Raw genomic sequence first — 13,980 nt, forward strand, 5'->3', positions numbered from 1 at the left:
GGCAATCTTGGGCGGAAACAAGTCACTTCAGAAGTGCTGTATTACATGGTTGTGGCTTTGGGGGCTGGTAGGAAAGCCTAGAGGGATGTGCATTCCCCGTTGAGTTGTCTACTGTGGGTTCACATGTCAACCCAGCTATAAACTGTCATCCTGGTGTTTTCCATGCAGCGCGAATCATTGATGTACAATGTCTAACAGAAGGATGTCTCGCGGGCCAGTCTGCCAGCACTGATTGTTAGTGGACGTTAAAGATCCCATGGTGTCTCTTGCAAAGAGTCGATGAGTTTTCACAACCACTGCATGCAAATTACAAATTCCTGCCAAAATCACCTTCAGTTGAATGTCAGGACTCTGGCCGGCCAGTTCGTGAAAGACTTTGGCCAAAAAACGTTGCCCTTCTGACCCCACAAAAAGGTGAGAATAACTGGAGCCAATAAAAGTAGTCGAAGTAGCGGTAGTTGTAATTGACACAGGTGTGGCTTTGGCTGATATTTTAAGGAGCGTTTTCTCACAAATAAAAAGTAAGCTTTAGTTTCATTATTTTTTCCATTCCTGGTCAGAAAACACCCACTAGTCGTACGCTTCCCCACCATGCCAAACCTCCTATCACATCCAATCTTTTATCAAGGCAGAATGATTATGAATTATTAATTGTCAAAGTTCATTTTGTTTCTTTCATTTAAATTCACTTTAAACACTCCTTTCGCATGAGGTCCGTGAAGGTGTTTCAAATGCGACGATCAAGAAGACATTCGGTTGACATTTCCGTTGAAAGCTGTAACCTTACTTTGGTTGGCATGACGGAAGTACGCGCATTGCGCCTTACATTGATCTTTAAATGACCTATTTATTCACAATATCACTTCCAGTTCACAAATACAGTACACGGCTCATAAGTGTCGGATGTTCAAGAATTGCACGAATGCACCGCACCACCTTCCTCACTCGTACTAACGGACGAACAAAAAGGTGGATGAAGCTAACTGTGGAAAACACCCCGGAAATCTGGCAAAATGCCTTACAACATCACTGCCACTGGAATCCGTCGGTGCAGCTTGGAAACACCTGGCATGGGTTCGGCCCGAGCAATGCTAACGTTCCTGGAGTGTGACTCACAGTTGAGCTCCGACAGTGTTCGTTCTGCACGTGTCCTTTTGTTTGAGCGAATCCTCTGTGGAACCGAGATATCCGTCTGAGGGCAAACAAGAATTGGCCATGAGAACTGCAATGAAGTCGTTTAAAAAAAAAAGGTGCAGGAGGAGGGTCGAGCAAAGGATGAGACTAAGGGAAGAGTCGAGTAGATGGGGTCGTGAAGTGAGGGTCGTACAAAGGAGGTCCAGCAGTAAAAGAGGGAGGGGGAGGGTTATGATGCAGAAGGGGTCAAGTGGAGAAACCTGAGCAAAGAGGGTTTACGCAATCAAAGAACAAGAGGGGATCGAGGAAACGAGACAAAGAGAAAGAAACTGTGCGTGTGAAGGAAACTTCAAAAAGTGGAATATCCACCAAACATCTTAAAAGTTGAAAACACAAACAAAAGAGTATATTGTGACTAAACAGAATTAAAAATGTGCTGCTACATTTGGAAAGCAACACAGACTAACAATGAATGTAACCAGTGAATAAGCTGATATTCAAGTCCCAAAAGAAAGCAGTGTGATTCATTATCTATATTGAACATGCAGGAAGTACAATCTATAATAATAAATGTCAGAGTGTGTGTGTGTGTGTGTGTGTGTGTGTGTGTGTGTGTGTGTGTGTGTGTGTGTGTGTGTGTGTGTGTGTGTGTGTGTGTGTGTGTGTGTGTGTGTGTGTGTGTGTCCTTCATAACCCCAAAACCATGAAACCTAGCAGCCAAAAACTTTGCATGCATACAAAGGGAACTCAAAGGGGGTGCAAGATGAAAACTGGTTTGGGTCAATTGAAACACCGCTTGAAGATAATTAACGGGGTGCTAATCATCAAAAACCAAAAAAACAGCCTCACCAACATGGTGGTGCCTATTTAACCATCAAACACCACCTGCCGCTTTCTCCGAGGATAGATCCCTAAGATACAATGCTATATAAAAAGCTCAAAGTCTGAGTATGCAATACAACTGAGTTGGAACAACGTACAGCAGCGTTAGTGACCATATGCATCACAATGACCGATTATGATGATGGTATACGATGAACAGCAAAATATAATTTTAAAACATGATCCATAAAACCAACAGGGAGAAATAAATGCTGTTGGGGGCAGTGAGGACAACTTCCACACCGAAAATAAATTTTCCTCCACCAAGATTTAAAGTGAAGCAAGGTGACATGCAGCTCGTAATATTCTTCCTCCGATTAGGAACTGGGAAAATTGAAGAATCCCATACCTTCGAGAGCCGGCACGTAAGCCTCGCATCGTATAGCCAACGATAGAAATGGGATAACGCGTGTTCCGTAAGAGCTGCTGGATGAATTCACGGTATGTAATTTATAGACGTAGTTTGGCATTACTTGTATGATCCGCCTTTGTTCTGCCGGTAAGACACAATTAGTGGACCGCATTGTATGTTGTTGAAACGCAAGGCACAATGCGTAAGCGCGGAGGATGGCATAAATGCTTTTGACTGGAGTTACGAGAACATGGGAGAGGCTCTGCTCGTGTACTCCAAGAAGAACGAGAGAAGGTACAAGAATGTACCCGAGCATGCATTTCATCTCAAACTGAATGAACAAATGGCCTCGATACAATCTGCCTGCTGTTGCTAAGATGCTGTGGGTCGTTTTGAAATGGTTCTATGATAATAACATCGCAAGATCCATGAAGTGCATACGGATGTGCTTTAATCTCTTGCAGTCACTAAATGTAAACCACAGTTACCAATGTGTCAACGTGCAGGACGATCTTTTGTGTGTTCACACCATGGTCTGTATTGATCAAAGTAGGCTTAATTTGTAGTTTATAAAGTTATTGGAGAGGGTTCACAGTGACCTGTGTCATACATTTGATTTACAGTGCTGTGCAAACTTGCGACATGTTGATCTACATAGCTTCTTTAACATTTGATGGGTATCCCTTTAATATGATATTTGGAGAATTGAGGGTGGGGGGAGTGGGTTCTGAGGGGTCATGGGGATGACATTCCGGTATAACAGATTATTGATAAAACAACAATCCACAGAACTGTATCTGTTCTATATAACGAGACTCTCCCCTGCAAATGGCTAGCACTTTACAAATAATTGACATGAATATACATCACACACTCACCTCAACATCTTCTTCATCAGGATCTGGTGCTGGAGGTATGGGTTCCAGATCAGAACATCTTTGGAGGAGCTCCATGGGAATGGAATGAGGCAGCGTTTGCTGGCAGAACGGGTGCTGCTCCGCAGTACAAGATCATGCATCCGACGTGAAGAAAAACAAGTTTGTTTCATTCGGATCTTAAACTTTTCCATGATGCCTGAATTGTAAGACCAACTGTTTACCTCTTCATGCTGGCAGAAGTAACAGTCACTTAAAGCTAAATTAGTATCACTTGGATCCATCATATGCAAAGACAACACAATCATTCAATCAATTCCTCTGATTTAGAACTTATAATTTCACATGAAATCTCAAAGCGTTTTTTTTTACAAAACAGAAAGATAACACGAATTAGGAGTAGGTAGAGAATCAAGAATGGCACTAACAGGGGTAGATATTGATTATGATAACACAAACCACACAATTATAGAAGAATATACCATCAGTAGCTTTTCTGCTGTTGGACGCTTCTTGGGGTTCTTCGTGAGAGCAATTTTCACAAAGCTATGGAACATGGGTGACCTGAGGGTACGTGGGGGATCAAGCCAATTGGCAAATAATAAATCAATGGCAGGAGAGAATGAAAAACATAAAATGACATTGTTCGAATCCATCCACAATGTTTTGAGATATCGTGCTACATATAGTTTTTGGAGCCGTCTCTCAATTGCGAAGAATCACGAAAAAAAATTCTCGGATCCTGATCCGGATCTTCACCAAAATCGATTCAATTCGTTCTTGACACATACCGAACCTGTCCACGAAGTTTAGTCTGAATCCTTCCACAACATTTTGAGATATCCTGTTCACAGACAGACAAACAGACAGACAGACAGGGGAGAAAACACAACATCAGTCCACCTTCGGTGGTAACAAGATAAACAGCGACAATAAACAGAAAAGGAAAGAAGAATTACAGCAAGAGAAACTTGGAGGAGGTAAAAGAAGAGGATGAAATGTATACATGGTACATTTTGTATATCTATATTTTGTATACAAACTCGAGGCTCGTGGGAGAGCTAGAACACAGAACGGATCAGAACAAAACAAAACAAAACAAAAGGAACAACAGAAAGTGATGGAGGAAACACCAACAGCAGGGCCGAAGGACAAAAGAGATGGAGACTTGGACAAATAAAGGATGTGGGGAAGAATTAGGGCTCGAGGAAGACAAATTGACAATACTGTATCGGAATTGGTAAAACATGTTGTTTGATCAAGCCAGACAAGAGGTGTAATGGTTGGAGAGTGTCCGCTCTGAGTCTGGGAGGTCGGTGGTTCAAACCCTGACCGAATCGTACCAAAGACCATAGAAATGGTCCGTGCTGCTTCCTTGCTTGATGTTCAGCATTTTTAAAAGGATAGAGCACGGACAAACAACCATAGGTTGGCAACACGAGAGCAGGCTCTGATGGGCTTCATGACCTCCTCCTGCATTGAAATTACTACAAAAGGAACTCGTATTTATAATAATGCTACGTGTGTGGTGGAAAAACGTTGATCTGCAAGTTTGGGAAGAACCTTCATCCTGTTTCATGAAGATTAACTTTTCATGCAGAACAAAATGGTAAACGTTAAAATTTGCCAATTAACTTGCTCTATTTTCAATATATAACTGCCTCCCACCTCGCAATTCCAAGAAGACGTGGAAGCCAAGGCTCTGATTATAATTATAGGCATCGCTGATCAACAGGTTCACTGTTTTTCTCACATCTTTCCTTCCACTGACATAAGGTTCCAGCTCGCCACCATCTATATCGTCTCCCATTTCGGCTCATGATCTTTTTACTCCCTTTCATCTCTGCCATAGCCCACCTTCCCTTACAGGTCATGTTTGTATGCCCGTTACATGCCCACTTGTCCACTTCTTCCCTTATATGTGGGTTGTAACTCACACACCCTCTATTTTGCTCTTCCATGAGCCTAAACTTAATATTAACTAAACTCTACCACAAACATGCTGAGGATTTCATCTGGTTATAAAAGAATGTAGTTAGATAGAAACTTTTTCATTTTTATTTATATGCATACCACCACTGCTTACCATTTTTGCTTGTCCTTCAACTTTGGTGGTGGAAAACTACTCTTGGACATCAGAAAGAGAGCACTGTCAAAAACGACATGCAAACTCACTTCAGAGGCACAACCCGTAACAATAACATTACTCATCATGACATCAAAATCCCCAACACATCGAAAGGTAGGCACACTACAAAAAAATGTCCGTTAAACAAATCAATAAATCAGATTTTTCTTGATACAAGTATATATATATATATATATATATATATATATATATATATATATATATATATATATATATATATATATATATATATATATATGTATATATATATATATATATATATATATATATATATATATATATATATATATATATACATACATACAGATGTTTGGTACGACAGAACTTCAATATGGATACAAACAAACACGACATAATAGTGACCGAAGCTTTTCGTGCTGCACTCTTCAGGGTAAAAATCACAGCAAGTTAAGGAGGAAGTAAAGGCGCGTGCTTATATACGCAGGTCTCAATAAAGGCCCAGTCACACCTTGACGTTTTAGCCAACGTATGCCGATTTTTGAATTTTTTTTCTAAAACGCTGGCACACGTTGAATACGTTATGGGTAAGTTTTGATAACACTGACAGCACGCTGAAAAACACTGCCATACGTCGTTGTACGTTGGCTTTAAGCGTTGTACTTTTTGGTTGTCCTCAAATTTTTTCATGCTTGAAATATCACGACGTATGCCGGCGTATGACTCACACGTTGCGCTACGCTGGCCACAAGTTGTATGCACGGTCTGCGATCGTTGACAGACGTCAACACATGCTACTTGTAAGTTAATCATAAGTTGAGACACGCCGAGGTAATGTTTAGCGTACCCGAAACTTATTTCTAACCTATGATTAACGTGTTGTTGGCACGTTACGCGATCGTTGCCACACATCGACAGACGTTACTTTTAAGTTACTCATAAGCTGAAAGACGTCGGTATAATGGATCGTCCTTGCGTCAGCGTCCACGGCCACGGCCAGGACACTTATTTGCAGCATTCTTCAAACTTTTCTTCGGCATGACGAGGATGTTCACACTTCGATGTCTAGCTTGGCTATGATTCCAATTGGCCATCGGCAGCGTCTATTTAAAATAGTCGAGTTTGAGCGTTTTAACACGTTCAGAAGAAACGCTTCAAATTTCCAAACCCCAGCGTCAAAAAACAAAGGCGAGTGACAGCAATTTAAATCGTTCATTGTAAACAATGAAATAGCTGAGTGGTACCGTTTAAAAGTCATTGAGTGTAAAAAAAATCGAATTGTTGAGCGCAAGCGTCTACTTTCAATAGTGGAGATGCAGCCATTTAAATCGTTGAGTTTATCATTTAAATCGTTAAATCGTTAAACGCAAGGAGGATCCATCATAACCCACACCCTCCCCCTCACACTCACCTACTACTGGCAACATGAACAAACTACTACTAATACTAATACTAATACTGATACTGATACTGCTGACATGGACATCGACTCAAAAAGGACTCGAAAACACTGTTGGGTTCCCCTTTTATGAACACCATTTTATAAACCAATTCCCAAAACCGCTGGGAACACGTCTTTAAATGGCAGTTGTAAGCTAGAAACACGTTAATTCATTTTTTTTTTTTGTCGACTGGAAGACGTCATTGGAATACGTCTACATACGTCGATGTGTGTTGGGACTACGTAAAGAATTGGTTCAAAGCACGTCGAACATAAGTTAGAAATAAGTTTCGCGTAAAAAAGACATTACCGCGACGTGTTTCGACTTATGAGTAGCTTATAAGTAGCCTTTGTGGACGTGTGTAAGCGTCCACATATCGTGTGTAAAACTTATCCCCATCGCATGCGGAACGTGTCTCATACGCCGAGTACGTCGTAAAATTTTTAACATGTTTAAAATTTCTTGACATACTCTACTTACTACGACGTATGATAGCGTACTTTAGCGTTCTACTCACGTATACCAAACTTACTCATACCGTATTTGACGTGCCCCAACGTTTTAGACACATTTTTCTTAGGTCTGCATACGCTGGCAAGATCGCCAAGGTGTGACCGCGATGTTGACACTTCCATTTCTACGGCAGTTATGATTCGAATCGTTGTGCGTCAGCCTTTTAATAGGCTACGTCACGACATCGTCGTCGATGCGTGCAACGCGCTATGCGTAAGTTAGACTATCATTGGGCATCGGTTGTGTAGGCCGACAACAGGTTCAGCATTCGTTGGTATAAGTTATCTATAACACAACGAAACGTTCTGTGTCCGTTACTAATGCGTTATACATAAGACCAAGTCGCTATGAATATGTCCGAATCTTTAAAAAAAAACATCAAAAGTTCAACGTAAGCCAGCGTTTTAGATACATTTTAATACGTTGCCATCGCTGGCTAAAACGTCAAGGTGTGACTGGGCCTTAAGGTAGACACTGAACCGTGACGTCATTACGGTTGAAACAATCAGTGTCTACCTTATGAGTTTCAGCTTGCTGTCGGAATGGCAACCTGTCCAGGAGTGTGCCCAATAGCCAAGGAAACTGCTTAGGCAGCACCAAAGCTCTGCACAGAGTGTGGTCCCATTGGATGGATATATATATATATATATATATATATATATATATATATATATATATATATATATATATATATATATATATCCTTACAATAATTCAGACTGGTGTGTGTTTGTGCATTTGTCACGCTACTCCTCCTGCAGTTCTGGGCCGATTACATCCAGACTTGCTGCATTGGATCAGCATGACCCCAATTAGTGTATAGGGGTATTTTAATCTGGCACCATTGGTCTTTGGGGTGGGGGAGGGAGGGGAGGGGTTGTGACACAAATTCTCTCTGTAAATTATATCATGCAGTGCCACTCCAGGTGGGAGAGGGTGTTAACCACAGATGCCAACCCTCCCGATTTCATCGGGAGGCTTCCGAAAATTCACCCAAACTCCCGCCCTTACGATCACTATCCTTATCCTCCCGAAATTTTGATATTTTTGCACTGTTCACTAATCAGAATGTACTAGTATGAGAATTGAATGAAAAGCATCGTCTGCTATGTATAGCATGTGGTAACTCCATAACGTTCGCTGCTACCAAATTGTACGTAAAAAATTGCAAATTCAAATGAGGAGCAGCGAAACATTGTGTCTGGATCTCGCTTATGCGATCATGCACTGAGATTTAGTGCATGCGGTATGTATGCACAGTGTATATGCATGCGATACGCTCACTGCATGCAGCTGGGCCCCGTACCAGCCCGGCGGTCGCGACCACCGTGCGGTGTTTAACAGCCGCTAGAGTTCTACGAGTCGCGCTGCAGCTGTGGAACATCGACTTCGAAGTTACCGATGCTTCAAGCCCTCGATGTTGATTACGAAATGGCAGAAAAGAAGCTTACGAAGACCAAGAAATGGTCTCAGAAGTACAAGACCGAATACAGTCTCCAATACCCGTGTATTCGAAAGTCTGAAAGAGGAATTCATCATGCGTATTGTACAGTATGCAGCGTTGATATTTCAGTTGAGCACGGAGGTCACGATGATATTCGGAAGCACGTTGGAAGCAAACGGCACACAGACATTGCAAAGGAGAGATCTTCGAGCACGAGTACCGGTACACTTCTGAATTATTTCACCAAACAAGGGACAAGCGAGGAAGAGGATGTTACCCGAGCAGAACTTCTCTTTAGTGGATTTATTGTGGAGCATAACTTGCCCATATCAGTCTCAGATCATGCTGGACCTCTATTTCAAAAGATGTTTCCAGATTCAAAAGTTGCTTCAAAGTATGGATGTGCAAGAACAAAAACTTCAGCAATAATTGGTGAGTTGTCAAATGTTACTGCTTCATCTATTGCCGATATTGCTAGACTAGCTCCATTTAGCCTAGCTACAGACGGTAGCAATGACAGTGGTGAGGCCCAGCTATATCCTGTCCTGATTTCGTACTATGACAACAGTGCTGGGATTGTGAAGCAAGGTTTGCTAAGTTTGCCTGCGTGCAAACAAGATTCCACTGGAGAAAACATTTTCAAACTGCTTGATCATGAGTTCAGTGACAGGAAAATTCCGTGGGGAAATTGTGTTTCCTTTTGTGCTGATAATGCCTCTGTCATGGTGGGCAAGCACAAAGGAGTCGCTGCTTATATCCACAAACAAAATCCAGAATGCTACATCATGGGATGCCCTTGCCATATGATGCACAATACGGCCAAGAAGGCGGCTCAGGCCTTACCCATTGAATTAGATGACTTTCTCATCGATATTTACTACTACTTGGACAAAAGTAGTAAACGCGTCAAAGGAGTGAAAGCACTGCAAGAACTCTGTGATGCCCCGACACACAAGATTCTGAAGCATGTCGCAACAAGGTGGCTGTCCCTTGGTCAGTGCCTAGACAGGCTGATTGAACAGTGGGAGCCACTTCGCCTCTTCTTCAAAGAAGAAGTACGAAGAAAAATGCAACCAACTGTAGCCAAGACTCTAACAACGAGCAAGAAGGACGGCACTGTATCTACTGCCAGTACTGGCACTGCAGGATCAAGCACTAGTGGAGCAGCATTCACCACTACCACTGCAGTATCTGCTGCGAAGAAGACAGCAGGGACAGCACCAAAACCAATGCTGAGAGCAGGTAGCATCACCGGCCCTTCATCACGTTCATCTACAAAGCAGATCCCTTCAGAGTCGAGAAAGACTGTGATAGTCCCATCTACAGGCAAAGAAGGACCCAAGTTAAGTTCTGCTTTTGCCAAATCACTTGATAGAAGCTCAGCAAAACCTTCGAATCAGAGGTCTTCTTCCTTGGCTGCACCTACCTCAAGCTCTCTCCTCAAACGTAAAATTGGATCTGGTACTACGAGTCTGACCTCTTCTGCTGGCAGTAAACGCAAGTGTGATCGCCCTGCGGCTAAGTGTACTACGAGTTCTACAACTAAAAGCGCATCTTCCTCAAACACTGTGCAGGAATCTAGAGAAAAACGTGTCAACAGGATGTTCTTGTCTCCACAAACAAAACTCTATTGTTTCTTCCTTCGATATGCTAACAAGCTTTTTGAGAAGGGGAATCTTCTGCTCCAAAGAGACAAACCCTGTATTCATCTCCTGCACGGAGAATTGAATGGTCTTCTGAAAGATATCTTCGTACGGTTTTTGAAACCATCGGTGTCATCGGTTGCTCTGGTAAATGTACCCTTCTCTGACAGAAATCATCAGAAGAATGATGAGGACCTCATGATTGGGAACGATGCCAAACTGTATATAAGGGAACAAAGGAGTCTCAAGAAATCCACCTTCACTCTGAGTGAGTCAGACATCCAAGGTTTCTTCAGTGCAGTTCGCTCATATTATGTGAAAGCCTGCAATTACATCTTCAAAACCTGGCCGCTAGATGATGAATTAGCCAAGCATGCTCAGGTGCTGGATGTTAAGCTACACCAAGAAGTGGGATTTGACTGTGTGGAGTTTTTCATCAAGAAATTCCCCTGTCTGTTCAGTGGCGGTGATAGTGACATAGACAGTCTTGAGAGTGAATTCGCTCACTACCAGGCAGACGCCTCCATAGCTACAATTGCTACTGAGACAGTGAGAGTGGATGAGCAGTGGCATCGGATTTCACAGCTCACAGATCCCTGCACTGGTGCCAAGAAGTATCCTAATTTGAGCAAAGTGATGAAGGGAATCTTGGTCATTCCTCATTCGAACGCATCATGTGAGCGGGCACTCAGTCTTGTACGGAAGAATCATACTGAATTTCATCCCAATTTGAGTGTCAAAACCCTGGAAGCTCTCTTAATTGAAAAACTAGCTCATAGCACCCCTTGCTACCAGAGAGAATACAGCAAAGACATAATCAGAAGGGCTAAAAGAGCCACACAGCTGTCACTCAGCAAAGCTGCCATGGAAAAAGCAAGCAGCAGTAGTACCAGCCAGTAAGGTAAGAAAAATATTGCTTCTTTTGTGCTTTTTGTTAATCTTTGATTGTCCCCTAACTTACTAATATTAACATACATGTAACATTAAAAAGTGCACAATTTTCCCCTTTTTTTGTTCAAAAAGTGGGAATTCTTAACATGTTAAATGCTCCAAAATAGGGCTCAGAGGGCACTCGAGAGCGTCTAGAACCCCAGAGCTTCCAGGGCCCTAAGGCGGGCCCTGGACCCCGCCGCAAGGGTCGAGCGCTCTGCGCTCGAGATGTGCGCTTCGCGCACAATATTTGGTGTCGGTTGCAAATCCTCCCTAATTCTGATTTCCAAAAGTTGGCATCTCTGGTGTTACAAGTTCCTCTCTTCGCAGTACAGTTTCACTGTCCCCACGTTTTCCAGTGCAGTGAGGTGTTTTGAAAGCAGTGAGAGGTATTTTGGAGAGGTATTGTGAATTACATAATATACAATTACATAACAATTATATAACATTACATATTTGGAGAGGTATTGAATTAGGAGAATAACATAACCCCCTGGCTTCTGGTATATGTATAATAGTTTAACACTGTCTGTCTGTCCTGAAACACAGAAATGCTCCTCGGAAAGAAAATATTTATTTCGTAAAAGTTGCTTCAAATGAATCCAAACCTTCGGCAAAATTATAATATAAAAAAACAAGCATATTATAAAGTGCAGGTAGTGCAAAATTTAGAACCGAGAACTTCTCTGGAAGATGGATTGGACGTGGTGGGGCAGTCACCCTAGCCCAAGCTGCCACAGTCTCCAACGTGATTCCCTTAGACTTCGTGTGGGGATATGTCAAGGATTGTTTTTCAAACATCTGTTGCTGACATTGAAACATTTAGTGCAAGGTTAATCAGTTGCATCAGCAGTGTGATGAGGGACATGTTGGCCAACACATGGATTGAGGTGGATAATTATCGCTTGGATATGCTACTTGCCATTAAAAGTAAATATGTTGAGGTGTATTGAAGAACACAAGAAACTTGATGAACTATGTGACAAAATGCAAAAACCCACATCATTGTATCTCTTTTGGTTTGGTTGTAATAAAATTTAAAAACCGGAACAAGACTTTGTGGACAGCCTGTATTTCACTCCGAAACCAAAAGCTATCTTCGTATAATCCATGGTAAGTTTATCCAATCAAATTTTAAAAGAAATCAAAAAGTTGTGAAACTCATTTTCCTCTCTTCTTTTCTTTAAGTGTTGGGTATTGGATAACAACTCAAGGCATTCCTTGTTGGACCTCTCATTTTCGAGCTCTTTCAATCAGCGCAAGAATAAAAGGCCTTCCTTTTTCTCTATCGTGCTGTTTATACCACGGAGTTCTGCTAGTCTAGAATAATGTTCGCATTTCATTTTAAGAGGCATGGTATAATAATTTTTTTGCTTTAACTGCCGATCCAAGGAACATACTTGTTCAATTTCCTGACCATTAACTGTGCACACATTGAGTGTAAACCTGCATGTTTTGTACTTCCTGATGTTCAAGGATATTCTATACTCGTATTTAAAATTGTCAATTGAAAAAAGTACAAGTTCTGTAGGTACAAATGATCACTGCAGCAAATCTGGAGTGATTTCAAACGGTTTTACCTTTGCTGTCTTGAAATAAAATATCATTTTGAGAACAATAAAATGAAAGAGTAAGTAGTTTTGTTTCTCGACAAGATTTAGGCTCATGGAGGAGTGAGGTGACAGATGGTTAAAAAGGCAACAAACTGACAGTGAAGCAACAGTTTGACACAACAAGCAAGGGAATAAGCAAATAGAAAAATAGGAGATGGGAAGGGAGGAAACACAGTTTCCTGAAAACAAGAGGGTTGTGGAACTTGGGTTAGGTTATGTCCGGTAAAATTTGGGTGGAAAAGATTCTGGATGTGGATGGGGAACGATTCGAGATGGTGGTGCCCTGCCGACTTGAAGCTATGGCATGAAGAGTGAGATTGAGCAGTCTCAAGAGGCAGGTTCCATAATCGTGATAAAAGAGGAACAGAAGAGCGACGGTGAGCCATAAGGTTGGATTTTCAGAGCTTAACCAGGCCAGTGATGGAAAAATACAATGTGAGAGCAACAAGTCTTGAGCTTTGGCCTTGTTGCGGGAGTTTCTTATAATCTGAAGAGCTTCAGGTTCCATCGATTCCAGGAAAGACAGATGTGATGCTGGAATGCCTCCCCATAGTAGAGAGCAGCACCCCAATGTAATATGAACAAACGCCTTCATCACTGCGAGTCTTGCTGATTTTTCAAGGAATAACTTGTAATGACGGAGGATGCCCAATCTGCGGCTGGCTTTGGAGGTCAGCTTTGCTATGTCATCATCCCAGAAGAGGTCATAGCTGATAAAGAGGCATAGAAGTTCAAGATACTGCATCGTTTCTAGCGAATGACCATAGAAATAGGTGGTGGGTTTGTTTGATGAACCTTCTGAAGCAACAAGGTAAGACTATGAGGTTTGCCAGGATTGAAAGGCAACTACCATTTATTAGACTAATCCATTTCAGATCAACAGAGAGTGATGCAGCTTCTTTCTGCAGCAGAATCAGGTAATGTACCACACAAATTTAGTCATCTCCAAAAAGGAGACGGTTTCCAGAGCATTGGAGAGGTTGTTTATGTGGATGAGAAACAAGACTGGGTCCAAGACACTGCCCTGGCACACTTCAGCCTCCAC

The 13,980-nt window shown here is 42.0% G+C and overlaps 1 protein-coding gene across 10 annotated transcripts in view; it reads right to left on the reverse strand.

Moving 5' to 3' along the window:
* Nucleotides 1–13,980, reverse strand: part of LOC147022808 (mitogen-activated protein kinase kinase kinase kinase 5-like) — a 149,995-nt gene that overhangs the window by 68,978 nt on the left and 67,037 nt on the right. For all 10 annotated transcript variants that reach the window (XM_085887627.1, XM_085887628.1, XM_085887634.1 and 7 more), the window contains 4 exons: nt 5,330–5,392; nt 3,726–3,807; nt 3,247–3,360; nt 1,117–1,192 (listed from right to left, as the gene is read on the reverse strand). In XM_085887627.1, coding sequence (XP_085743753.1) covers nt 1,117–1,192; nt 3,247–3,360; nt 3,726–3,807; nt 5,330–5,392 — 335 coding nt within the window. The remainder of the gene's footprint in view (nt 1–1,116; nt 1,193–3,246; nt 3,361–3,725; nt 3,808–5,329; nt 5,393–13,980) is intronic.

This window comes from Eptatretus burgeri, chromosome 7 (assembly GCF_056783735.1).
Source record: "Eptatretus burgeri isolate ZD-2024b chromosome 7, Ebu_testis_v1, whole genome shotgun sequence".
In the NCBI taxonomy this organism is placed as follows: Eukaryota; Metazoa; Chordata; class Myxini; order Myxiniformes; family Myxinidae; genus Eptatretus; species Eptatretus burgeri.